The following is a 25,226-nucleotide window of genomic DNA, read 5'->3' as shown; positions in this document are numbered from 1 at the left end:
ACCCCCCCAAACCCAGGCTGACCCGCGGGCTCGGCCTGCGCGGTCCCGCCCAGGCCCGTGGTGAAGCCCGCCCCGCCGTCGCTAAGCTCCACCGCCAAGGGAGGAAGCGTCGCAAAAGCTGACAGGAAACTTGGCCGCGCGTTACGACAGCGGCGGCCGCGCTTGGCGGCCGCTGGATGAGCGGGGAGTGGGAGCCGCGGCGCTGAGGAGACGCGGGGTGAGCGGCGGCGGCGTTGGCGGGCGGGGGGGCCGCGGCGGCCGCCCGGGGCCCGCGAGGGACCGGGGAAGGGCCCCGGCGGCGGCGGCGGCGTGGGGAGCGGGACAGCAGGAAGAGGCGGCGGCGGGGCGGCGAGGCGGGGCCCGGGCACCGTCCGTGCCTTTGTTCGTGGCCCCCCCACCCCCCCTCGGCCGCGGCCCGTGAGGCCGCCGCCTCGGCCTCTCCCCCCGTCCGGTCTGACGCCCTCTTCCTCGGTGGGTTTGTGTCGGTCTCTCCCGTAGGATATGGCCGAGGTACCGCCGGGGCCTAGCAGCGTCCTCTCCCCGCAGGGGGACACGCTCTCCCCCTTCCCCGGAGGAGGAGGGGGGGGGCCTGCTTCCTCCTCCTCCTCCTGTTCCACCTCCTCCGCCGCCGCCGCAGCCTGCACCGGGGCCCAGGACGAGGAGGCCGAAGAGGAGGAGGAGGAAGAGGAGGGACCCGCGGGCGGACGGGAGCTGCAGCGAGGAGGAGGAGGAAGCAGCGACGGCGGCAAGGGGGGGCCGCAGCAGCAGCACCGCCTCCACCACCACCACCATCACCCCCCGCACCACAACCACCAGCTCAACGGCCTCATCAGCCCCGAGCTGCGGCACCTGCGGGCCTCCCTCAAGAGCAAGATCCTGGGCTCGGAGGCAGGGGCAGCCCCCGAGGGGCTGGAGAACAAGCGAGCCAGCAAAACAATGGGCTCCGGACAGCAGCAGCAGCCGTCGCCCCCGGCCGCAGCACCGTGCTCGTCCCCCCTTCCCAACCACCTCCCTCCCCAGGGAAGGACTGCACCCTCTCCTCCTCCTTCTCCCGCAGCAGCAGCAGCAACAGGGGACAGGAGCCAGCCTGCTGCCACAACTACGACTGCTGCTAAGACTGCAGCCCGCAATGGGCTGGCAGGAGGGACTGGCTTGGAGGAGGAAGAGCAGGAGGAGGGGGATGAAGGTGGGGAGGAGGAGGAGTCCCTGCTGCTGCTCTCTAGGTCCTTAGCAGCAGGCTGCAGTTTGAAAGGCTCGGGAACGGACTCTCAGCCCGAGGAGGACCTAACGATACGATACGTCCGATACGAGTCAGAGCTGCAGATGCCCGATATCATGAGACTGATCACCAAAGATCTGTCTGAACCCTACTCCATTTACACGTATAGGTATTTTATCCACAACTGGCCACAACTTTGCTTTTTGGTAAGTGCTGGGGGGCGGGGGGGAGGGCAAGAATTGGGAGTGGTTTGAGGCTGGGGTGGAGGCATGATTAAAGGGCTGACATGTGGAAATACTTCAAATGTTCTTTTTATGGCTGAGGGAAGGCCAAGCTTTTTGGAAAGTATGTAGGACTAATGAATTCTCCTTCTCACCTGAGCCTCTATAAGCAAAGCTTATGCCTGAAGTTCTTACGTTCATTAGTACACCTTTTCAGTGGTGGGGAAAGGGTTTGAACACAGGGCTGGGATCCAGGAATTCAAGGCTTCTAATCTTGGTGTTGACATTGACTTCTGTGACCTTTGGTAGCTCGTTTTGTCATTCTGCTTCAGTTCCTAGGTTTGTATTTAAAAAAGAAAGTACTTAGTCCACGGGTGTCTTGTGAGCGCTTAGTAATTCTTGCACAATGATTTTCAAACTGGCTTCAGCATGACTGGCATATGAATGTTGACGTGTGTAGGGGCACTATTGAAGGTTTTGTAGACTTTTTGATCTGTTTGTGTGCCTTGAACTCAAGTACAACTGTATTGCTTTTCAGGTATGGTAGTGCATGCAGCATACAGAAATCCTCATTTTGTTCAGGTTGTCTTGCAGTACTAATGGTACCCTTACTGTTGTATTTTTCCTACTGCGCTATCAAAAAAGATTGTTTTAGTTGTTACCCAGACTTCCTAAATATTTAGCACTTCCATGTTGAAAGAGAACAGCCAGACAATTTTGGAACATGCGTCTCAGCTGACAAGCATGCTGTCAGGATAGTGATCCATGCACAGGTATATGAAACTGAGCATAAATTGGCCTGAGGGGTATGTATGCACGTGGGGGGCTGATTCTGTGTTTGATTTACTCATTGGAAAGCTTCACTGTAAAACAGAGTGTTTGGGGGAGCTTGTGGCACTTCCTCGCTCAAGTAAATGCTGAATTCTTTTCTCCTGATATTTCAGTCAAGGCAGGACACCACTCTGAAAGATATGATGTAGCCAGAGCCAAGACACCCTTTGATTCGAGGGTATCTCTGTAAAATTTTAATTGGATATGAGTCCAGAAGGTGAAGCTAATGGAATCCATCTGGCCTTAAACTTACTAAATGTTCTTGGTTTAGGGTCTGGTGTAATTTATAGTGGGATTTACACAATTTATAGGAGGGTTTTCAGAAATATGCCTCTTACAGTCCTGAAGAGGCAATACAGTAGGATTGATTACAGGAGGTTGACCAGAGCGTTACCATCTGGAACAACATAAAAATAAGAAAATATTTGAAAACATTCTTCAATATCTAATCATGCTGATCAGAGTAGAGTGGTAATTTTTCAAGCGTTGCACCTGCACCTAGCTATGTGTGTGACTGATTTGCCTCATCTTGAAAAGAAATGCTTGTCAAACTAGTAATATCTGTACTTGCAGCATCAGGTGTGCTGCCAGCAATGCCAGCACGGTGTTGGATACTATTAGATCATCCTGCATCTCTTTAGACTTAAGATCTTTTTTTTTTTATTTGTCAAGGAGTAATTTGAGAATTTCTCCCAAAGAGAACAGTGGCAAATCGTTTGGTAGCACTAAAACGGATTATTTCTAATAGATTTTTTTGAATGCATTCAAGGAGCAAGGTTTCACTCAAGGAAAGGAAAGCATCCTAAGTCTGTTTTGTAGCAACAGCTTCTTTTAATAGTCTTGAACAATCAACAAAACTTTATTTGAACTCTGTCATTTTGCTCAGATTTGCCAATTATTTGAAGATAGAAAGCGTGTAAAACTCTAGAGGAGAAGATGTCTAAAGCTGTTAGCAGATAGTTTCGCATACATAATAATTTGAAGCTCTTCCAGGATCTTGAGTCATTTGATGCATTTCTGTGACTGATTTTTGGTATTTTTAAGGCTTGTTTAGTGGTTGTCTCGAAGACTTTCTGTTCTATAAAATTGAATTTGTTCCTGCAGTTAATGGATTCTTGAACTACTTCTATCTAATAACTCTTTAAAATATTTATCTTCAGCAGGAACTGCATATTCCAATTAGCAAGAACAATGTCAGGTTGGTGCTCGGAAGGATAGCGCCTGATCCCACTGAATCATTTGCCTTTAATGCCTCATAGCCTCATACCATTCCGGTTTCAGGTTTTGCTTTGGTTTTGATTCTTCTTGGGAAGAGGGCTTAGACTGTAACTTGCTTGTAGTTGAGAGGAAAAGCTCTGTAGTATTTCTGTCAGGTTACTTACTAAATTTCACCATCATTACTCTTCCTGAAGCCTCCCTGTGCATACTCTGTGGTCTTCATTGTGCTGTGATGGGCTCCCTTCCTCAACAGCGTGAGGGAGAAGAACTAACTCCATTCAAATGGACAGGATATCTCTTTTCCTTAAATGATCAGCAGTTCTCCCTTGCTGATGTATTCCGTAAACAATCTTAAATGCCATAATTCTGCTGTGCGGCATCTCGGATACCTGACAATGCAAAACTTTTCCAGGGGAATTAATAACATTATTCCTCTGGATGACGACCTCATGGGTTTGAAGCTTGCTGAGCTTTGGCTTGGCCTTCCCACGGTGACGTGACTTAACGGGTAGTGCCACTCAAAGGGCTGCTTCCTTCTTCTTCTGGCTCCTGCATCTTGTCCTCACCTGTGCAAACCTTTAGCTTTTCTGTTTTGTGAAGTTAAGCTAGCCCCAGCTCCCAACCACGCACTTACGCATGCATGTGTGTTTGAATGATTATAAGTGTCATAGAGTTAGGTTTCAGCTGATTTAGCTCTCTAAACGTACTCACAGCAGTGTGACACAAGCACTGGTGTTGGTTCAAGCAGAGAGGTGAGAATATACAGCTGGAGGGAAGGCCTGGGACCAACCCTCAGCAGTCATTAGCATGGTTTTGCTGTATCAAACCATTTCCTAACTATACACTCAAAAACAAGTTCGCATTCCGCTTTCAAAGGGACTGGAAAACCATCAAACCCCATCATTTAACATCAAATGAATCCGTGTAACCATATTCCTGGCTTTTGAGGTAACACGTTGAGAATACTTGATAAATAGCTCTGGTATGTGATGCTGCTGCATTATCTGGCTGAGCTGTAGCAAGGTAATAGCCTTCTCCTCCATAAGTTGTGACTGAATGCTCAAGCTTAGATTCCTCCTGTCTTTGGTAGAGCAGGTGTGGGTGTGCTAGGTGTGGGTGCCCTGCAAACATTTGGGTTTTATTTGTTGCCAGGAGCTAGAGCTTTGTCCCCGCATGGATTGTAAATGCATTTTTGAAGTTGTAGCTACGTTTTTCAAGTGCTTTGGCAGATTCTAGGAAGTGTTCAAACTCCTGCTGTTTAGAACTGATAAATTAAATATTGGGGAAAAAAAAATTGTTTTCCAAATGCTGTAGCGTGGGAGAGGTGAGCTTGGGAAACCTTGCTCTGTTCCAAAGTTTGGATAAGAGAGGGTATAACAACAGCAGAGTTCTGACAGCGTTGTAATCTCTGCTTTATTCATCACTGCAGAGTCACTGCACTGCTCAGCTGCCTTTTAAGAGAAATCTGGAAAATGCATGCTTTTATTGGGTTCTGAACTTCACCACTAGCTATAGCAGCAATTATAACTTAAACTTTAGCAATTTTAAAATAAGCAATTAATTCCGTGTACATGGATTTAGATGGGCTGTAAATCCTAAACGGCCACGGTTAAGATCCATTTTTCTACTTCTACTTTACTTTTTTGTCTTATTGGATTTCATTTACAAGTTTCTATGCTTCACGTTGAAATTAAAGACTTGTAATAAGTCGTCTCTGTTTTTTTTTCAGTTGCAGAGAGCTTGGGGGATGAAAGAAGAACCAGAAAAGTTAGGGAACTGCATGGGGAGTCTTACCAGCCTCGTGGCAGACCTAGGAAGGCATTCTGTAATATCCATATCCGCTCCCAATTTGCAAACTGCCGCAACTCCTCTGTATTCCAGTTCCCTCTTAGGAATGATTGTGGTTTGAGACACTTGCTGTGCTGCTTCTTCCTGCAACAGGCTTGGTGAAGGCTTCAGTCTTTGTAGCATGTGTGTATTTAACATCAGCTAGAGGAGCTATTCTGGCACTGAGTTGCACAGGAAGGAATTACTCGTGTCCAGTTTCATAGAGTGGAAACGGGGAGAGTGACTTAGTGATTTGCCCGGCGCTGTAGAGAGCTCCGACCCAACTGCCAGACTCCAGGTTAAAACCATTAGCCTAAATGTATTCCTTAATGGCATTCAGTAACATGATCCTTAAATGTAAGCCAAAGATTCGTACTGAGCTGTTCCTGTGATACCCTGGGATGGATTTTAGCGCCTGCATGGAAAGGGAACCCGCAGTAGTGCAGGTTCTGCTGCATTTGAATCACAAAGTATTTCTCTTTCAGGGGCAAGGAGGTTGGTTTAGTCATCTTTAAATGGGAACTCTGGGTCCAAAAGGCACACTCAGGCTGTGGCTGACAGATTTAATGCCACCTTTGTCAATGAAATTGATGCCAATTGCTTAATTTTGAGAGAGGCAGTGTTCTTGCTGATTTATAAACATCTGTGTTAACTCTGGTCATGTGTGGTTGCAATACAAAGACTTTAAAATCTAGTTTGATTTAAACTTTTAGTAAGAACAAAGTTGAGGCAAATATTAGATTTGAATGTATCTGTGTTAATGTTGCTAAGAATTTAGGATTGAAGTAAATCTTACAGTACTCCATGGGGCTTATGATATATAATAGTAGCTTGGGCTGAATCCTGTTTGTGGAAACCTGTATGCTTAGAAGTATTCTCATACTCTTGAAAAGAGTATTTGTCCTGTGATAGTCTTCTTGTACATGATGTTGTATGGGAACTACTTTTTCTCCTTCTTCTCCCCAACTTTCTTTCTTTTTTTTCCCCCTTTTCCCCTCTATTTACACAGTTAAACGTTTCCCAGAGGGGGAAAAAAAAATAGACCAAGTTTACTTCACATTTTAAGTTTGTTTCCAGCTTTAGATAACGTTGGAGAGAAGGAGGAAGGAGAGGAAAGGCAACAGAAAAACTCAGCTTGTGGTAGAAATGCAGTGCTCAGCATGGAAGTGGAAGGAGCCGAGGTTAAGGGGCGGACTCACCTGCTTAAAGACAGAAAGACAGATTGAAGCGGTCTAGGAAGTGGTAACACAGTGATACTTTATGCAACTTTGTGGCAACAGCAGTGGGTATTTCCTTTGATTGCTGCAACAAAATTATTTGCTGTTCATTTAGTGTTTAAAGTACACGTTTAAGGAAGGCAGGCTTTTTTGGAAAGGAGTTCTAAGGAGAAAGAACACAGATCTTCTGTGTCTGAGGTGGTGCTGCTCTTGAATGGTGAGGAGGAAAAAAAATCTAGTGCCAGTTTGTGGTGTCTTTTTTTTTTTTTAAGCAAGGTATAAGATTACATCTAGGTACTCAGCATAATTATAGCAGTGTTATGAACAGTCTGTCTGATGATACTCTTCAACTCCCTGCTTTTCTCAGGTCTGAGCTGAGGGAGAAGATTTGCCTTGAGCTGATACTTTGCATGCAGTTTTTGTATAAGTACAGCTTTTCTTTTCTGTGAAATGAAGTTGTGTTTTAGAACAAACAAAAGACTGCTTGGAGGCTGTGTATTTCAGTCCACTTAGATCGTGTTTCGTTTGTTGTTTTAAAAGCCACTGCTTTAGATTGTTGGGGGTTGTTCTTGGATACTGTTAGAAAAACGTATATTTTTGCCAAATGAAAACTTAGCTATGTTTGTAATTATGTTTGCCTGACAAGCTGGAACAGTATTAGACGTGGTGTTAGGCTCATGCTGCATCACAGTGTTTTGGAACTGCAGCTCATTCATTTCGGGCTGCTCCCTGTCACCTGGTAATGGGCTTCTGGCTGACAGCTGGCTTGGTTAATAACCCACCATCCCAATGGAGAGCTGGAAGGCATCGTACTTCAGGCAAAAAAACCTGCAGATTGGTGCCTGCAGTGTGATCTCTCCCTAAGAACCTTCTGCCTATAGGTTCTTACCGTACAAGCTGCACAGAAAAATATTCAGGCTGCAGAGTCCCTACCAGAGACTTTGGGGAGGCGAGCACTGGAGGCCTGGTAATACTGGCTCAGGCAGGTCTTTTTCGTTTGATGTCTCTTAGTGCTGTGAATTTGGATTATCCAGAAGCTGTTGTGCTAGCACATGCTTGTGCCAATCATGTGCTGTAGGCCTGGTTTAGGAGGCACCCTTGAGCAGAAGGCTGGTTCTCCCTGCAGATACAGGTCTCAAAGTTCTGTGGATCCACTTACACACCCATGCATGCAATTTTCAGCCTCATTTTAATCTGTCAGTCTTTCTCTGAATAAACAGTAATCGTTCAAACTCCCTTTGGATGCCGTCCTACTCTGTAGCATTATTCACCTTACTGCTGCAGGTTATAATGTCATTAGTCTCTCATGCTGCCTAATCCTTCAGCTCACATATGACTTAGTTATTCTTACGCTGTCATGTATTTCGTGGTAGGTTGTTTGTGTGTGTGAACACGGTGGCTGTGTGAGTGGTTTGATAAGCGTTTGGGGAGGGGTTAGGATCTTTGGGTTTCTTTATCTTGTTCCTATTTCAGAACGTCTCCTTACCCACGCCCTTTGTGACGATCCCACTGGATCTAACTGTCAGCGCATAGCTCTTAGTAAATAAAATCTCGGAACAGTGAAAATGGGTGAAATTAACTGTATACTTCTTTTTGTTGGTTCCTGGGACGTTCCGTGACTGCAAATGTCTGTTTCTAAACATGAAATGCAAAGACATTTTTCTCTGATGCGTTTTGGCCTTGGCGTGAACGCCAGATAAAAACCTAAAAATACATTATCTACCGCTGCCCTGGCACACAAAACTTCTGATCACAATAAAGAGCTTTTTACTTTGTGGCAGCCCGTATGGCAGGATCTATGCCTTAACCTGCTCTTTATCTCTTTCCTACCCTTTCCTGTCCCAGATGTTCATATTGGTCGACTTCATAGAGTAATACTGTGATTCTCTCCTGGACAGTGCATTGGCTGTTGATGGACTGTAACTTTATTTGTCTATGACAGAGAAATAAGAGACCTTTAATCTTGTTTGTAGTTCTGGAAGTGTTTTCAAAACTGACTTGGTTGTTGTATACGAGCAAAATTTGTACGGCCATTTCATTTTAAATGTACTGGTTTACTAATGCTGGTAGCACTGCAGATCACAAACTGAGAATGCATACCTATATGTTTGTCTTTAAGGCCATGGTAGGGGAAGAGTGTGTAGGTGCCATCGTCTGCAAGCTGGATATGCACAAAAAGATGTTCCGCAGAGGTTATATAGCCATGTTAGCAGTGGATTCCAAATACAGAAGAAAAGGAATTGGTAAGAATTAGCTTTTTTGTTGCTGTTATTTCTTACTTACATCCTGGCTTGTTGGGGTTCGACATAGGTGCATGGAGATTGAAACAGAGCTGCACTTGTAGATGCAGTGGTTTGCTGCCATCCCTGCCTTGCTCATCTACACGAACTCCCCAGTATCTTTTTCCATTCGGTTGAAGTAACCCAAAGTGCCCATTCCACACAAGTTTTGCATCTGGGTTATGAAGCTAAAACGAAAGGCATTCAGCAGCCACTTACCTCTGCAAATTACCACTGTCAAATAACAACTGCAGGAATTGCTTTTTATTTTTATGTGCTTTCATAACTTTATTTCTTCGTTGTGTTCAGTGTGTGTGTGTATTTATATATTTTTTTTTTCCCAGTGAATATATCCCCTGGCTTTCCCCTATGAATTATGTATACGTTGCCCATTGGGGAGAATGTATGTAGCTCATTGCAGCATTAATGCTTGAAAAATAGTTGTGTATCACTACCTGAATGACCAAAATGGAGCTCCACTTTGATGGGAAGTTGCATGATGAAAGAAACAGCTCTTGGTGGGGAGCTTGCCCTCCCTCACTGATCCCTTTTTGCCCTGTTGGAAGGGATTTTCCTCCTTTAATCAAGCCAACTAGCAAACCTGGTGTTAGAATTGTTCTTAGGGAACTTTGAGTTGGTTATTGCGAAATTACATCTTGTAACATCCCTAACTTGAAAATTCTCCTGACTCTTTTGGCATATGGGATGATTTTATTTTGATGCAGTTCAGAAGCTGTTACTGGCTTCTGTAGTGGAGCAGAAGGAAGAGGACAGTGAGAAATCGTTCTCTCTTTTCCTTTTAGCTGAGTCATGAAGGAGCCTGCTGTGTTTTAGTTGCAGGTGCTTGGATTCAAAAGTAAATAAGAACTAATGCCGCTCTTAAGAGCTCTACAAGATTATTCCTTTGCTTTAGTCAGATCATTATTTTAGAGTTACATAAATAAACGTTATATTTAACATTTTGCTTACTTTAGTATTATGTAAATGCTAACATTTATCCTACATTTGTCATCTTGCTGTTTCTCATAAAGTATGCTGTTAATCTGAAGGTGTTCTATATGCAGTACGGTTTTGTCATATGTGCAGTGAAAATCTTAATTGATTAAAGTTCTGAGAATACTTGAGAACAATCTCTAGATTCCTTGGGGTTTTTTTTTCCTTTTCCTTAGCCTTCTTATGGAAGTGACATTTATGCAATGTCATTGAACAGCAGTTTTTTCCAGTAATAACTTTGAAATCAACTTTCAATTTCACCCCAATTCTACAGACAGGTAGGGATATTGCATTTGTAGAACTGTTGTGAAATAGCTGAAAAATAATGATAAATAATTAAACTAATGCTTGACTGAAGGGAAGGGATGGGCTTCGACCGTATTATTAGTTGCTAGCAAATCCAAATGGGGAGTGAGCCACAAGAAAAGTGGTTTCATAAGTTCTGTTGCTAGTAGAAGTATTTGTTTTAGTAAGAGGAAATTCCCCTGGAAGATGAATGCCCTTCAAGTACATGCCAGCAGATTTTGCCTTTAAATGCAGCAAAAGGGAATGAATCACATCTTGGAAGGCTATATATAACACCACGTTAAACATAGAAGCCTGTTTCCAATATCCTTGCGTTAGAAGATTTTTGCATTCGAGCTGAGTCTCTGGGTAACTTCAGGGATGATTTCAATATTCAAACTTGAGGCTACATCTTGACTGTTACCTTTTTTTCCTCCCTAATTTCCCCTGGTGTCATGGCATGTAGGTAGCACGCATTAGTTACAAACTGACAGCTCTCACACCACAGTTCTGATTAATACTTACTGAAATCTGTGTTTCAGGTACAAACTTGGTTAAGAAAGCTATTTATGCTATGGTCGAAGGAGATTGTGATGAGGTAAGCTCTCATAATTGAAAACTTTTGTGTTGTTTGTGATTTGTGTTGTGATTCTCCCACGTGTGAATTCATTTCACAGGTTTTTCTTTTAATTTCACAGGAATGCGTTTTAGGTGGGAGGTGGCTTAGCAATGTGCTCTTTCTTTTATAATAGAAGGAAAAGAAGCCTCAAAAACATGGCATAAATAGAATAACGTTCTAAATTTGTCATAAATATTGAAGTGGTGTGTGGCAGGTTCTGTTTTACTTTGCAAAGCTGCCTCAGCCTTCAGTTGCTGACACGTTTTCTTCTCAGGAGTCAAGCCTAGGTTCAGTTGACCAGTGTAACTTGCGTGTTGTTGTAATAGTTCCATGCTTTCAGAATGCACGGAGGTATTGGAACAGTACATGCTGTAATATTGCAGAGTCTAGTTTTATTGCAGCAAGTAGTCAGGTTGCTCTGACAATGCTTAAGCCATGTTACTTTGCACTAAGTTCTGATGATTTAGCACAGCAGTGAAGGAGAGGGACTGAATCACTGTCAGACTTTTTCTCTGGCCTATATGTTGTCAGTCTTTTCTTTGACCAGATTGCAGTCCTGATTTTTTTCCTTTCTGATATATGAAGCAACTATCTTTATGTTCCCTGTCTTAACTTGTGATGAACTCTTTAAATCCATTCTCCTTAATCCAGTTATCTGATTCTTTAACTTTCATCTGCTTGCTACAGCGCAGTTGTGAGCTTATTCCTGGCATCTGAACACTGTGTCATTTCAGTGTGTCATAGTTAATGATCCTTTGTTACCTCATCTCACACCGTTCCCTCCGTTGTCCACTTGTGGTGGGGTGAAGCTTTTAATACAAAATTTCTGTTTAAAAACTTTTTGCACGTAGTTCTGTAATTGTTTGTGAAGTTCTTGGTTTTGTCTTGATGCTCTTATCATGTGTAATATGCTTTACTCCGATCTATTTTTCTTCTTGCTGCCTTGAACTTATCTTTTCCATTGCTTTCTACTGTGGTTTTGAATTCATTTGCAACTGCTACGTATCTGAGATTTGAGGAACAGGGTGGGGGGAAGTATCTCAGTGCTCTCATCACACTGGGAGAGATGAGATGCAGGGACTTGAAGCCTGCTGTTGTTAGAGAGTCAATAGCAGAACTGTGTGTTTCTACCCAGGCCACCAGAGTTGCAATACTCCCTGTATTATGTATGAGTGTGTGTACTCCTTCTCCCATAGCTTTGTTTTTATACTGGACATAATGAGCTCTCCTGCGTCTTTCTTTTTTTTCCCCTTGCTTTAATAATTATCCAAGAGTCTTTCTTACCATTATTTAAAATAAACATGGTATGGATTGCAGGCTACTCTGCAGTAAGACCTCGTTAAGCCTTAGTCATAGATTTTCATCTTTAGCATTGTATAAATGCTCGTAATAAAATTGTAGGTCATCTTCAGACTTTTCACTGTCCCTATTTAATCAGATGTGCTTCAGTGCAAGCTCCTTAAAGTGTGTGCTGGGTGGGTGCAGGCATGTTTCATTCCCAGTTTGGAAACCATGTAACAGTGTTTGTGGGATGATGATTCCAAACTAATTATGCCATGCTTCTTGGGGGCTTTTGCATCAGCTTAGTTTTACACTGGTACAAAATTTTGAAATGGGAACTCGTGTCCAGGCAATGAGGAGCACAAGCAGAGTATATTTCTGACTTCCTACTCCACCAGTTGGCAGAGGCATGCCCAGAGTAATACAATATGTTTATGCTTAACATACAGGTAATGTATAACCAAATACGAAATGTATTCCTTTTCCTTGGCAGCAAGTGTAGGTTTCTTCCAGGTATGTGGTACAACAGTAACGATGTTTACTTGTTGCACGTGGTAGATTGCTGAGAAATTGTCAGTCACAACCAGGATTTGAAAGATCCAGTTAGCCAGCTGCTATTTAAAGCTCTCTGACAGAACTGAGAAACTTACCTCACCATTTATTACAGCAGTTGCTGGGGGGGGGGAACAGTTTCTGTCCATCTGATTGATGCCTGGCTGATGAAGCAGGGCATGACAGTGACTTCTCTTTGGGAGGTGTGTAAATAGTTTCTCTCTGCTGCCCTTAATGTGTTCTTCTGCCTCCCTTAATAAAATCAAAAGCATGTTGGAAATATGAAGATGCTGTTACTTGATACAGGATGGGCTGCAATTCAAAAATACTCTTTTGAAACTCACTTAGAAAATCATTAAAAACAGGAACGTGGACCTATGATTGTCATTCAAATTTTCCAAAAGCTGCTTGGAAACTCTCCCCTTCAATCTCATTACAGAATTTATGAAATAGACGTCTTTAATAACTTGTGACATATAATCTGATAAGTGCTTAGTTTGGTATGATCACAAAGTATCATAGATTTTAGACTTTTGGGGTATCGACACTGAGTGTTGCGAGAGATGTGTGTGCCAACTTCAGCAAGTAGGGCATCTGGCTGCCTTTTGTTCATTCGTTTGGTCTTGACTGATGAGCACTTCTCTTAAGTTATTCCACTTAAGATTGTCATATGGAGCTGCTCCATCCCTTAATCAAAATAAGGAAAGGAAGAATTGTTTGTTCATACGTAGACTCTCCATCTGTAACAAATGACTGTAAGTAATCTGCATACGATTACTCACCTTGGTGCATTATTTCAGCACCATGTAACTACTAACTAATCAAAATAAGTCTTGAATAAGTGGAGCTCTTCAGAGCTGTTTTGGCAAAGTGTGGAAAGGAATTGTGACCTCTTGTGAGAATTCCTATGGAATTTTAAAGTGTTAAAGACTTCACCGCTAGGTGTGTCTTTCTAATTCAGTATCATGCTTCTAAGAAGTATGGATCTTTATGTAATCCTATTTGAAATTATCAAACTATTGACATCTTTAGCTTCTCTTAATCTACAGATCATTTTGTATGAGTTTTATATTTGGGGTATTGCCTGTCTTTAAATGGTTAAGGCAGTCAATCTGATGAAGGATGCTGGACAAGCACCCATAACTTGAGTCTCGTAATATGCCAAGCTTATTTGTAAGAATACCGGCCTCTTCTGTGAGTGCTTCTCACTCACAGAAGAGTATTTCTTTATTAGTTTATTTGACTTGGCTGTATTCTGTGATTTGGTTTTGAACCTTGAGTGCATTCAGGATTTGAGCTGAAAAAGCAAGAAAGCTTGACCTCTCCTTTTTCCTTCAGTTCAGGAGTAAACCAGGTATGAGAAGGTAACAACAACAAACACTGTATTCCATTCTTATAAGAGATTCCTTTTTTTTTTCTAAAACCAGTTAGAATTGAACAGAGTTGAGATGATAATGGTAAGTTTTTGATAATTTGGGCCTAAGAGAAAATAATGGCCTACAGAAGGTTGCATCGTGTGCAGAAAATCTTGTTTAAACCTAGTCAGACCTTACTGATCTACAGGAGCAAATGGTGTTGCATTATTAGAAGATTTAACAGGTGCATTTGCAGAATAAAATAGACCAGAAATAAAGGTAATGATTGAAGATTTTGATTTTGATTGAAGAGAATAACCCTTCACAGAATCAGGCTAATGAAACCTGTATAAAGCACAGTTGTTTTCTTTCTAGATCCAGGTGTGAATCTGTAGCCCTCTGCAAGATCAAGACAGTATGTTGAAATCAGGGAATTATTTTTCATTGTGCTAAGTCTTTCTTAGAAATACCAGAACAAATCTGTTGCATTTGCTTTCAAGGTGAGCATTTGCTCGGGTGCTGGGATTCCAGCAAACCTGAATTTCAGCATTTAACCACTCCCTTCAATGCAGTGATCTGCACTGTTGGAAGTCTTCTAGCACTGCAAGGTGTGCAAGCTTGCAGCTGAATGCAGGCATGTTATATCACTCTGCCAGGTTAAAGAACTTTAGTGCAAGTGAATGTCATTTGTAGCTGGAGTTCAAATACAAGTTTCCTGCATTGTGGATTTACATGGTTCAGGTTTCCTGTTTGGCATAATGCTTTGTGTTTTAATTTGAACTAAGAAGTTGTACAGCGTGCATACTCATGTAGAAAAGAGGAACTCTTCAGGTGAACTCTTGCATTTTCATAATTGGTGATAACTTGAAAGTTAGCCATTTTAATAGATTAAAGTTGGTAAGAGCAATGGATCAAGTCATAAGGCCTGATAGTACTATTGCATGAGGTGCCAGCAAGAGAAATTCAATCTCTAGTTCTTCCCATAAGACTAAGAATTGAATTTGTTTGTCTTAAGAGTACAGGTACAATGGTCTGTCCTGTAATTTAAGAACTATGGCTATTAATATTTTAATGTTTGTTCTAGAAAAACAAACTTCTTCCAAGTCTTATTTTCCTCCAGTGTAAGATGTTCACTGGATTGTTAGCTCCAGCTTTACAGTTCTTACAACATTCACACGTTGAAAAGCACAGGGGAATTATCCACTGGAATGTGGCCTGAGTGGCTTGAAACTTAAGTAATGCTCAAATTCATAAACGAGTGGATTTTTAAACCTTTTTGAAGGAGACCGGTCTAATTGCTAGCAACCTCAGACTGCAAAAAGCAAATATGATGGAGAGAAAATGGAATAGTTTTTCTGATAGTTTGCTTTATGGAGTAGCTTGTTGGTGAACCTGGTGAGCTGGCAGAAGAGCTGAGGGGGAGTGGAAATGCATACCTGAAGGCAGTGGGGCCAGCAGCCTTCAAGGTAGGTTAGCTTAAACTGCTCTACAAATATAGGCTAGCATTATTAATTTAAAAAAAAAATCTTCCAAATGGAGGAGGCTTAAGGGAGTCTGGGCTCTGAGATAGAGTAGATTACTTCTTTTTATTTGACTGGGATTTTTTGTGTAGAGTGGTGGGTATCAGATGCTGGTTTAGATGTAGCCATTAGTGGTCTTGTACCAGCACTGATCACTGGCTCGCTGCATAAATTCCTTGGCGTGTCCTTCTGCAGTGTCCATCAGCTCTTGTTTAATATGTGAAGGTTGGTGGCTGTGGGATTGTTTGCGGTCTTGTCAGTTTATTATTTCAGCCAGTGTTCTTGAGCAACTGTGGCCCATCCTTAACAGCAGAATCTCTGAATAACTGAGGTGGACAACAGTGAGGAGGCAGAACGCATTCTTAATGTTTGCAATGGGTGAGGTGTGCCATAGCTCTGTTCATTGCGTTTGGAGAGAACTAGCAAAAGTAATTCAGAGGGACATGCTTCAGCAGTTTAGCTTCTTGTTAATGCCAGAGTAGTTTTTGGCCATTACTTGAGGCTCCTGGGGCAGTTTTCAGTCTTTGCTTTCCATGGACTACGCTTGGGTTTGATGCAAGCTATTGGTGACAGCTCTTCCTGCATCTGTGGTGTTGTCAACGTAGAGGGCAATAAATAAATAAATAAAAATAAAAAGGAGAGGACTGCTCTTTCTTCCTTGCCAGGCTGGTTCGGAACAATAAATGACCAAGAAGTTTTAATCTTCTGAAACCGACGCATTACTTAAAATTTAATTATATGCCTTTTACTTGCTCACTATAATCAGCTACTTCCAGCCCAGCCCTCTCTTACAATGGCTTTGTTCTCTGTAACCTTTCATGTGCCCGTTGGCATATGAGAAATTTTGGTATAGACCATCCAAGAAGCCCTGAACAGGACCTTGTGAACCTGGGATCTGGGATTTGTGCACTCTGGGTTGAGTCTGGGGTCCTTGTGCTGAGCACAGATATGTATTACAAACATGGGCTCTGACGGCAGAGCATAGAATGAAGGAGTTTGTATCCAGGTCTAAATCCTTCAAATCAGAGGTGGAAGATACTCAGGGATGAAATATAACTCAGTGCATATCAAGCTCTTATGATGTGTAGAAGTTAAGTTCTTCATTCAAGGTATGTGTTTGTGTTCAAGAAACGTGTAGATATTGTGCTGAGGGACGTGGCTTAGCAGGAGATGTTGGTGATAGGTGTCCAGTTGGACTGGGTGACCTTAGAGGTCTTTTCCAACCTTGGGGATTCTGTGGTTTGGACCCTGAGCTGTTCAATATCAGTTGATATTCTGACTTTTTTTTTTAAACTTTTTACTACCATAGCTATTAGGTAATGGTTTGAAACACTGTTCACAGCAAACAAAATCTTGAGATGAATGAAACTTGCTTACCGCTGCTATTGTTAATTGCTATTTCCTTTTAAATGTGAGGATCGAGGGGGAGTTGTTTGTGTAAACGAGGGCATTAAAAAACTGATTCCAGTAATTGCTCTTAGGTGTGCCTTTAAATAACAACTTTGGAATTTGTTCAGTTGTAACCGCTTTCTCACATATGCTTTCTCTCTTTTTTTTTTTTTCTTAAAGGTTGTATTGGAAACAGAAATCACAAATAAGTCTGCTCTGAAACTTTATGAAAACCTTGGGTTTGTGCGAGACAAGAGGCTGTTCAGATACTATTTAAATGGAGTTGATGCACTGCGTCTTAAACTATGGCTGCGTTAAAAGAAACCATCACATCAAGCAACTGACGTCCCAACAGCGCAGAGTTGTCCTTTGCATGCAATGCAATTTGTACAAAATTGCTTTGCAGGTGGACTTAGTAACTTTCCATGCAGCTCTTATCTGTCAGTGTCTCATTTGAGTGTCGCACATGTTTGTTGCACTTTGGCATGGCGCATTTGTTCCGAATTAAAGCCGATTGTTTCAAACTTCGAGTTCTTTTGGTACCAGCAAGATGTGCCAGTTGATAGCCAAGATAGGTTCATTCATTTGCAAGTCTACTGACTGTATGACATACACAGTGAACGTTTTGTTGAAGAACCTGTATGTGGAACGCGACTTTTGGTTCCAGAAAAAAGCCAATGTAGATTGTAAAATTCTATAAGTATACTAACATTTCATACAAAAATTGCCATAGTTTTCTGGAAAAAGGCTTCAATTTTAGGTTTTATTTTTCAATATTGAATTTTCCATTCTTAAATATTGGTACCTCAGTGATTAGTGAATGAAAAAATGTATTGTAGGGTGGGGTGTGTGTTACAATGAGTAACAGTAACAATTAAATTGCGTCTGCCAGTGCCTGTATAGATAAGTATATTTGTCTTCACCTCTAAGTTTGGAGTGCATGCTTTTATTCTTTTACTTTCTTCAATTGTCTCTGCAAGAAAAAAATCTGCTTTTATTTAAATTCTGGATTTGATAATAAATTATTTCAGATTTTTATAATTTGGATACTTCTCCCCAACGAGGGTTTGGAAGGCCCTTCTTTTGTTATAGCAGGAAGTGTAAGCTATTTTGAAAACCTTGAGTAGCTGCTAAAAGAGAACCTGATGTTGCCAGTAAATCTCTGCTGGTTTTGGATGCACTTTTTTCTTTAAAAGAGTGAGGGACTTTTAAAAGAAGATATAGAAAATTAATGTAAATTGGTATGATTTTATTTAATCAAAATTATCACTAGAAGCTCTGAAAAACAGCTATTTTAAAATAGTTTGAACAATTTATTTTTTTTTTTCAGATTCAGATTGCTTTGCTTCAGTGTTCTAAAATGCTTCAATCTTTGGTTCTTGGTCTTGGAAATAAATTTCAAGGTGTATTGTATCCATTTTTAGCTGCTCTCATTTTCTCTAAACTTACATGAGCTAAATTATTGGGGGATTTTTTTTTTTTTCCTTCCAAAATCAAAGTGATGGGGAAGGGATTTCTCTTTCTCTTCCCCCTTCTCCTTCTTTCTCACACTTTCTCAATTGGGCTTACGTAGGTTTTACCAAATACCCATCAATTTGTTCAGTAATTACAGTGTCTAGGCTTTCTTGTTCAGCGTGATTATATAGCTCAGTCCTATGAATCAGTTGGTTGGGATTTTTATTTTTATTTTTATTTTTTATTTTTCCCCCAGTTTGAAAAAAGTATTAGTTGACTTCTGGAAGAATCTGTGGGGGGGAAAAGAAAGGATGAACTCTCAGTGAATCTGCTCTTCGGTAGTTGAGCGTACTCTTCAGATTTGCCTTACTACAGTTGTTTTGTTTTTTTTAAGGGTTTGGTTTGAATCTTTTTTTTTTGTTGTTGTTTTGTTTTTATGAATTACTGTACATTTAAAAAAACAAACAATAAAACCCCTACCTCCGTTAACATTTGGAAAAGATCCCTGTGCAGGAAAACTGGATTTAAAGGAAAGCCTTATTTTTGCGCAGACCAATCGCACGTGGTGATGGGCGTTTCTTACCATGTACAAATTATGAGTTGGATTTGAAAATGAAGACTTTTAATAGAATTTGGCCTTTCTGAAGTTTTCTCCCTGGAAACACAGTTTGTGTTTCTGAGAGGGCTTGTTTCCCCTCGTTGAGGAAATCTCACTTAAAATGGTGCCTGAATCAGTGCTATGAACAGGAATCTTGTTCTCAGAGTTCAGAGCAAAGCCTTCTGTTCCGATTTCCCCAACCCCTCTGGTTTGCCGGTTATTTAGAGCAGTTCTTCAGGAGGTGAAGGCTTAAGTGTTGGGAATGCTAAACTGATGGAAACAGGCTTTTCCCAGATGTATTCAAGTTGTCTGGGAAGTAACTCCTGCTCTGGCTTGCTTGAACTAAGGAGACAGATAAGAGAAGCTTCGTGCCTCGTTAGCAGCTGTTGGGCTGCAAACTGCAGAGTAGGCTATCTTGTGTGTCTGCTGATGTTTAAAAACTGAAAAGCCAGACAAGCAAGTTTTCTGGAGGTTAATCTTTAAGCTGTGGGTGTCTTGAGTTTTGAGAGCAGGCTTGAAACTTAGCCTACCTCGCTTTGTTGTGAAGGCGCTGGCGAAAAAGACCATCAATCCTGAGCAAACTTCAAATACAATTCTGTTTGTTTATGGTAGGAAGTAATTCGTTCTCGCCATGCCATTTTGGAAAACGCTGCGCAAAATAGGTGCGTTTCTTTTCAAAGAGCACGTTGCCTGAAAGGTTCTGATATCACTGCTGTGTAACACACAGTTCACTACAGAAGATACTGAAGCTGTATGCGTTGGCTTGTATTAAATGGAACAGATTTGTTCTTTGTGTTGCTTGGAATTGGGCATCAAGTGGGAAGTCACAAGTTGCAGAGCGATGAAAACAGATTTTCAAAACAAATCTAGCAAAGAGGAGTTGGTTATTTCTCATGTCTGCTGTTTAAAACACAGTCTGCTCCCCCCTCACCTTCTGCATTGACAAGTCTAATTAAGGAGTTGATCATTTTGGTTTGGATTTGCCCAAACACTGCTATTGGCTGACATGTCAGGTATGGATGTTTGCGTTACGTTGTTTTTTTTTTTTAATTAAGGAAATGATCAGGTTCATCACCTACAAGAAAAGCAGGCATAGTCTAATTGGCGTTGCATAGTGCATCACAAACTTTTTCAGGGCACCACAAGACATTGCTAAAACCGAGTGCTTTGTTAAAAATGTTCGGGTCTTGTATAAGCATTGCAACCTGTATTGGAGTTCAGGTTTCAGACGGGCGTCTATGAAAATACCAAGTGTATCTCAAAATACTGGACTGCTGTTTTGAGTGGGTTCTATTCTTCTGTCCCTTTATCCTTTTCGATGAGAACAAAAACAGTGGGGTTATGAAATGTACAAGCTGTCTAAATACAATGCAGTCAAATAAATGGTTAAGTTGTTTATCTATTTCCTTTTGGATGGAAATGTTCTAATGATTGTTTTGCTCTGTCTACAGAACAGTGAATGCACACTTATTCCTAAGAGGGAAATGGTTGAAAAATTACTACAAAAAAGCTGTAAACACTGTTTTTCGTATCGCTATTTTTAATTTTCATGCCTAAGCTGGAAGCATCTTGAATAGTGTTTATATGAGCTCCAGTTTCATAGCTGAACTGAGATTGAGCCTTTTCCATGCATGCAAGTTATGGTGAACGTCACTGGACTTTTCCTGGGAGCTCCGAGTGGTTTCATTATTATTTTAGTTATAACAAGGAGTTGGGAACTGCTTGCAGCCCTTGCAAAGATGAAAGCAAGCTGTCTTAGAAGTGCATGGGGGAACCCGTGGGTTTTGAAAACCCTCTCTGCTTTATTCCCTCCACAGTTGCATTGAGGCTCCTAAAACTTGTCAGGAACTCAGCAGCAAGTGTTGCACGTGTTTGGCCTGTGCTGGAAGTTGCTGCTCGCCTGGCAGCAGCTCCAAGTCTGTTCTTTCAGCTGCTTTCCTGACTCCTTACAGCTAGGCTGCCTGATTACAAGAGCTTGTTATGGAGCTATGCTTTCACAGATATTTTACTACTTTTCCATTTCTTGCTCTGTGCAAGAAGCAGGTTAGATTATTTTCCCGTGTCTTGCACTGCAGTGTATATATAGACCTGGTACATCTATTAGTTTATGTGAAAATATAAGAAATACTTTAACAGGCATTCGAGGCAGGGCTGGCTGGGTGATATTTTTAGGAAGGAATGTTTTATGCATTGCCCACTCATGGACGCTCTGAAAATCTTTGATTTCTTTAAAAACAGAGTGCAGAGGGATCCTGAACTATGATTCATACAGGGAAAAGGGGAATGCTTCTCAGTGCGTGCATGTTTGTGGTGAGGGTGCTGAAGCTTTCCTCTTCCTATTGATATCTGACTCCCCGTGGGGGAGGCAGAGCTGTGACTACATCTTACTCCTGATTATTGCTCTTCATTGCGAGGCTCAAGGGTAAAGTAAAAACGAGCAATAATTCAAAGGGGTTTAGAATAGACGAGGTATTGATCTTTTCAACTCGCTGTCCCCTGCAGGACAGTCCTCCTTCAGCAGAGCCTGCCTGAACCCTCTTCACAGGAACTTGCAGATGCTGGCAGCTTCGGTGTGTTCAAGGGAGGCTTCTTTAGATGATGCCTCATTAGATGATGACCAGTTCTTACACCTTGCTAGGATTGCTCTTGTGACGATGTGTTGCTGAAGTACAAGTGTTTTCCTCTTTCACTCACATCTGCTATTACTTAGAAAACACAGCTAAGGAGACGAAATGTCCCCTCTGTCTCACTGCCAGCAATTCCTATTGATCTTTCTTCAGCTACATATGGTAGGAAGAAGGTCAAATCCAAGTTATGATTTGTACTCTTCGCAGTCCTCTGCCAAAGCTTGAGAGCAATTCACTGCATGCTTTTCTTATAGCTATTTCTGTTACCTTAGGCCCACAGGGCTTTGATACCAGGTAATTATGAGTAAGAAATAAGAGATTTTCCTGGTCTGAAAAGACCTGAGTAAAAACAAGAATGTACTGAAAAGTTGTAATTAATGTTTGCTTTTTTTTTAATATTTTAAGATTCCTAAGGGATAAAAACAAAAAACAACGACCACAAAAATCCCAGCCTCTCAGATTTTGTGGAGTTGGTTCATTTTAAGCATGGATGGAGGGGTGTTCTCTGAGTTTTTAGCCATTGCCTTGCAGGTTGCTGGAACGTGTAATTTGGAGATGTGGGTTTAAATTCCACCTCTGCACTGACAAGAAGTTCTATCCAGGACCTAGGAAGTGTTCCAACAATCAAAAGGCAATTGATATTACTGTACAAAATTTTTTTTTAAACTTTCTGGTAGACTTTTTTTCCTTGTGTGTGTGCGTGTGTGTGTTTAGCATGGCAGCTTAATAGTGACAGATTCCTGCTTCCTTATTTCGGTCTGTAGTAAGGAGTGAACCATGAAGGAAGCAGCAGATGAGCTCCGTAGGAACCGCCAGGAGTGAAAGAGCAGTAAAAGTGAAGGTTGAAAAGTAAGTGGTGGAACAGCTTTGCCAAGGTAAGAAAGCTGCAAAGCTCACGTTACCACTGGTATTATGAAGGAGGGGACCAAATCTCTGTTAGCCCTGCAGCCCCTCCCTTGTGGGTCTTAAAAAACACACAGTCTGTCCACGTGAATCTGCTCCTCTCCATGAGTAATTTGCAGCAGGCGACTAATTGAATGCTCTCACGTTGCCACGGCTCCCTCCCTAGGGGTGGGTGCACTGGGGAAGGCTCTTAGTCTAAATCAGGATTAGTCTTTAATATTGGAAAGAACAAACAAATGAACCCCCCTGAGTTTGATGCGTTTGATGACAATGGTTGATGTGCCATTTCTGAATTGAGCCGAGTGTGCTTCAGCCTCATTGAGTCGAAGCATAAGGGCCTGCTGGAGGAGCTAATTAGAGTGAGAAGAAAACCAGCTGCTCTTCAGCCAAATTAAGGGTGCCCTTCCTTCTCCACTCAGCTGCGGATCCTGCAGCTTTCTCAGGAATGAATGGCACACTCAGGTGTGTAAAGCTGCCTTTGCCTAATTAAAGCCTGCACCACTCATGGTTAACGCTGTTGTTTAATGACAGAGTTTGCCAGAAAATGCATCTTCCTGTTTTTGGCAAAGTTGAGCCTGAAGCCTTTAGGTTGCCTTAGGTCTGAAGTCTTCCTCAGGGCTGGCACACAGCGTGTTTCTGCAGTGTTGTTGAGAACAAGAGACCTGGGCCAGTATGCAAATGCAAACCACCTCCAAAAAGTAAATACAGAGGTCACTCCGTAAGTAATGCCTCCTGTTTATTTCCGTGGGAATGACAACAGCTACAGAGAGCACAATACACTATTGGATAGACCAAATTCTCAGCAACAATGTAATGGGATGTTGGTGGGAATGTTCAACCTCTACTGCCATCCCACCAACATCCGCCTCTGAAATCATGGGCCAACATAACAAAATAGGAGGCATTACTTTCAGAGCAGCCCTCGTACATTGGAAAGTGATCCAAGCTGCAAATGGCCGAGTCCTGCTCTGCAAATTGCAGAGATTTCTATCGTGCTGTCTGAAAGTGACATTCAAAGAATTGCTCTCTTGGGGCTGGAAAAGAAGTTCTTCATTACAGAAAGCAGGGCTGGCTATGATTAAAAAGAGAAAGTGTTCTCCTTGGGCGTTTTTTGTTTTATTGAAGTGAAAATTGAAAAGCTGGCAATCTCCGGACTGTCAGCCAACAACGGCCTGAGCGTTTTCATGTGTAAGTTAATAAATGGAACATATAGAATGTATCTGCATAAATATGTTACTTTGTGTTGTGCTCCCTCTTAAGAGACTGCATCGATGGCTGCTATATGCTCAATCCTAAATACCTGAATACTGAAATATACCAAAAATATGGTTATTGAAATTCCCCCGTTCATTGCAGGGCAGTCAGACTATAGATGACCTCAGTGGACCCCTTCCAACTCAAATGATTCTGTGATCCTATGAAACACGAAATATCAGTGTTATAGCTTCTTCCATGTGCATCTCTCAATGGAAATTCTGTCACTGTTTTGAGATAGTTTTGCAGCAAACTGTGTTTTCTTTGGAAGAAGAGCTCTCTGGAAATGTTTCCGGTGTCATAATCCCTACAGAGGCCTACAGAAAGAACCCATTTTCCTTCTTGGAAGTGGCTCCTTGTGGATGTTGCTCAGCAGCTGAAGAGTTCAGTAAGTAATCGCAAGCATGGAAATACAACTTGCATCACAGGTTTGGGAATGTATTTTAAAAAGCCTTTTAAAACCTCTTTTCTCCACTCCATCCTTCTTCCACTACTGTTTGAGCTTTGCAAACCTTTTGTATTCAACCTGTCCTAGCACTGAAGGAATGAGTCGCTGTAAGAAAGTTTTCTTTGGCAAGCAATTCCCAGGGAACTTCAAATTCCTTCAGGCTGTGAGCTTCTGATCCTTAAAATTAAAAGCTTATTTTTGAGGTTTCTTTCTAATTATTTCTAGCCTCAGAAGTATCTTCTGCGGTGGGTATCTAGCAGGGCTGTTTTACAGATACACTCCTAAGGCATTCCCCTGTTATCTCATGGTGTTTTTGGAAGCCCTCCCTGCAGAAGGGCAGTGCTGACAGAGATGAGGCAGTGACCCAACATGAACCCCATGAAAAGAGTCTTGTGCTGTCATCATGTGCTGCTGCACATGGGTTTTTTAGCTTTCATGCAGGCTGGGAGTTGTGATGTGCGATGGGTGTGCAGCCTTAGGACATGTGCAATTTTCATCCTCTGTGCAGCAAAGAAAGGCTTTCCCTAGCATTACCCTGCTTGGAGTGCAAGGTCATAGAATCACAGAATGTCCTGAGTTGCAAGGGACACGTGAGAGTCACCAAGCCCAAGCCCTGGCTCCACGCAGCACCACCCTAACCCAACCCAATGTCTGAGAGCAGTGTCCAAACCCTCCTTGAGCTCTGGCAGCTCAGGACCATGCCCACTGCCCTGGGCAGCCTGTTCCGTGCCCGCCACCCTCTGGGGCAGAGCCTTTCCCTAATGCCCAACCTGAGATCATATGCTGGTGGAGGAAATGTATAAGAACAGCAGTTTGTAAGCTACCCTGTATCTGTGCTTGGTTATTACAGGAGCATGATCTCGTGGACTTGCCCTAAGGCTGGTTTTGCTGTGGACTTCCTGCAGGAGCGGGGATTAATCTTCTAATCTGGTTCTGACACAGAGGAAAGGGCTTCTGCCTTCTCTGGCTTGAGGGGTGGACTGCCTCACTACGCTAAACAGAAACCAAATCCTCCTTTAAAATTAGTGCTTCATGAGGAAACGGTGAGCTGCAGTAAGTTATAGTATGCCCACAGATGTGTGGTGAGGGCACTGGTGGAGGTGGGGAATAGAACTGGTTTCGAAGGGCAACAGGA

General features: G+C 42.3%; 1 protein-coding gene across 2 annotated transcripts; it reads left to right on the top strand.

Annotated features, from left to right (window-relative positions):
* NAA30 (N(alpha)-acetyltransferase 30, NatC catalytic subunit) lies at positions 1–20,261 on the top strand. 2 transcript variants are annotated; one of them, XM_021400911.1, is made up of 5 exons: positions 1–217; positions 499–1,425; positions 8,653–8,776; positions 10,633–10,688; positions 16,987–17,124. In XM_021400911.1, the coding sequence occupies exons 2-5, from the start codon at positions 502–504 to the stop codon at positions 17,122–17,124; spliced, it is 1,242 nt and encodes a 413-aa protein (XP_021256586.1). In that variant the 5' UTR covers positions 1–217; positions 499–501. The 2 variants fall into 2 exon arrangements, with proteins under 2 accessions (XP_021256586.1, XP_021256587.1); XM_021400912.1 differs by lacking the exon at positions 1–217 and having other exon boundaries at positions 502–1,425; positions 16,987–20,261.

This window comes from Numida meleagris, chromosome 6, assembly GCF_002078875.1.
Source record: "Numida meleagris isolate 19003 breed g44 Domestic line chromosome 6, NumMel1.0, whole genome shotgun sequence".
Taxonomy (NCBI): domain Eukaryota; kingdom Metazoa; phylum Chordata; class Aves; order Galliformes; family Numididae; genus Numida; species Numida meleagris.
This window is presented reverse-complemented; position numbering and strand designations above follow the sequence as displayed.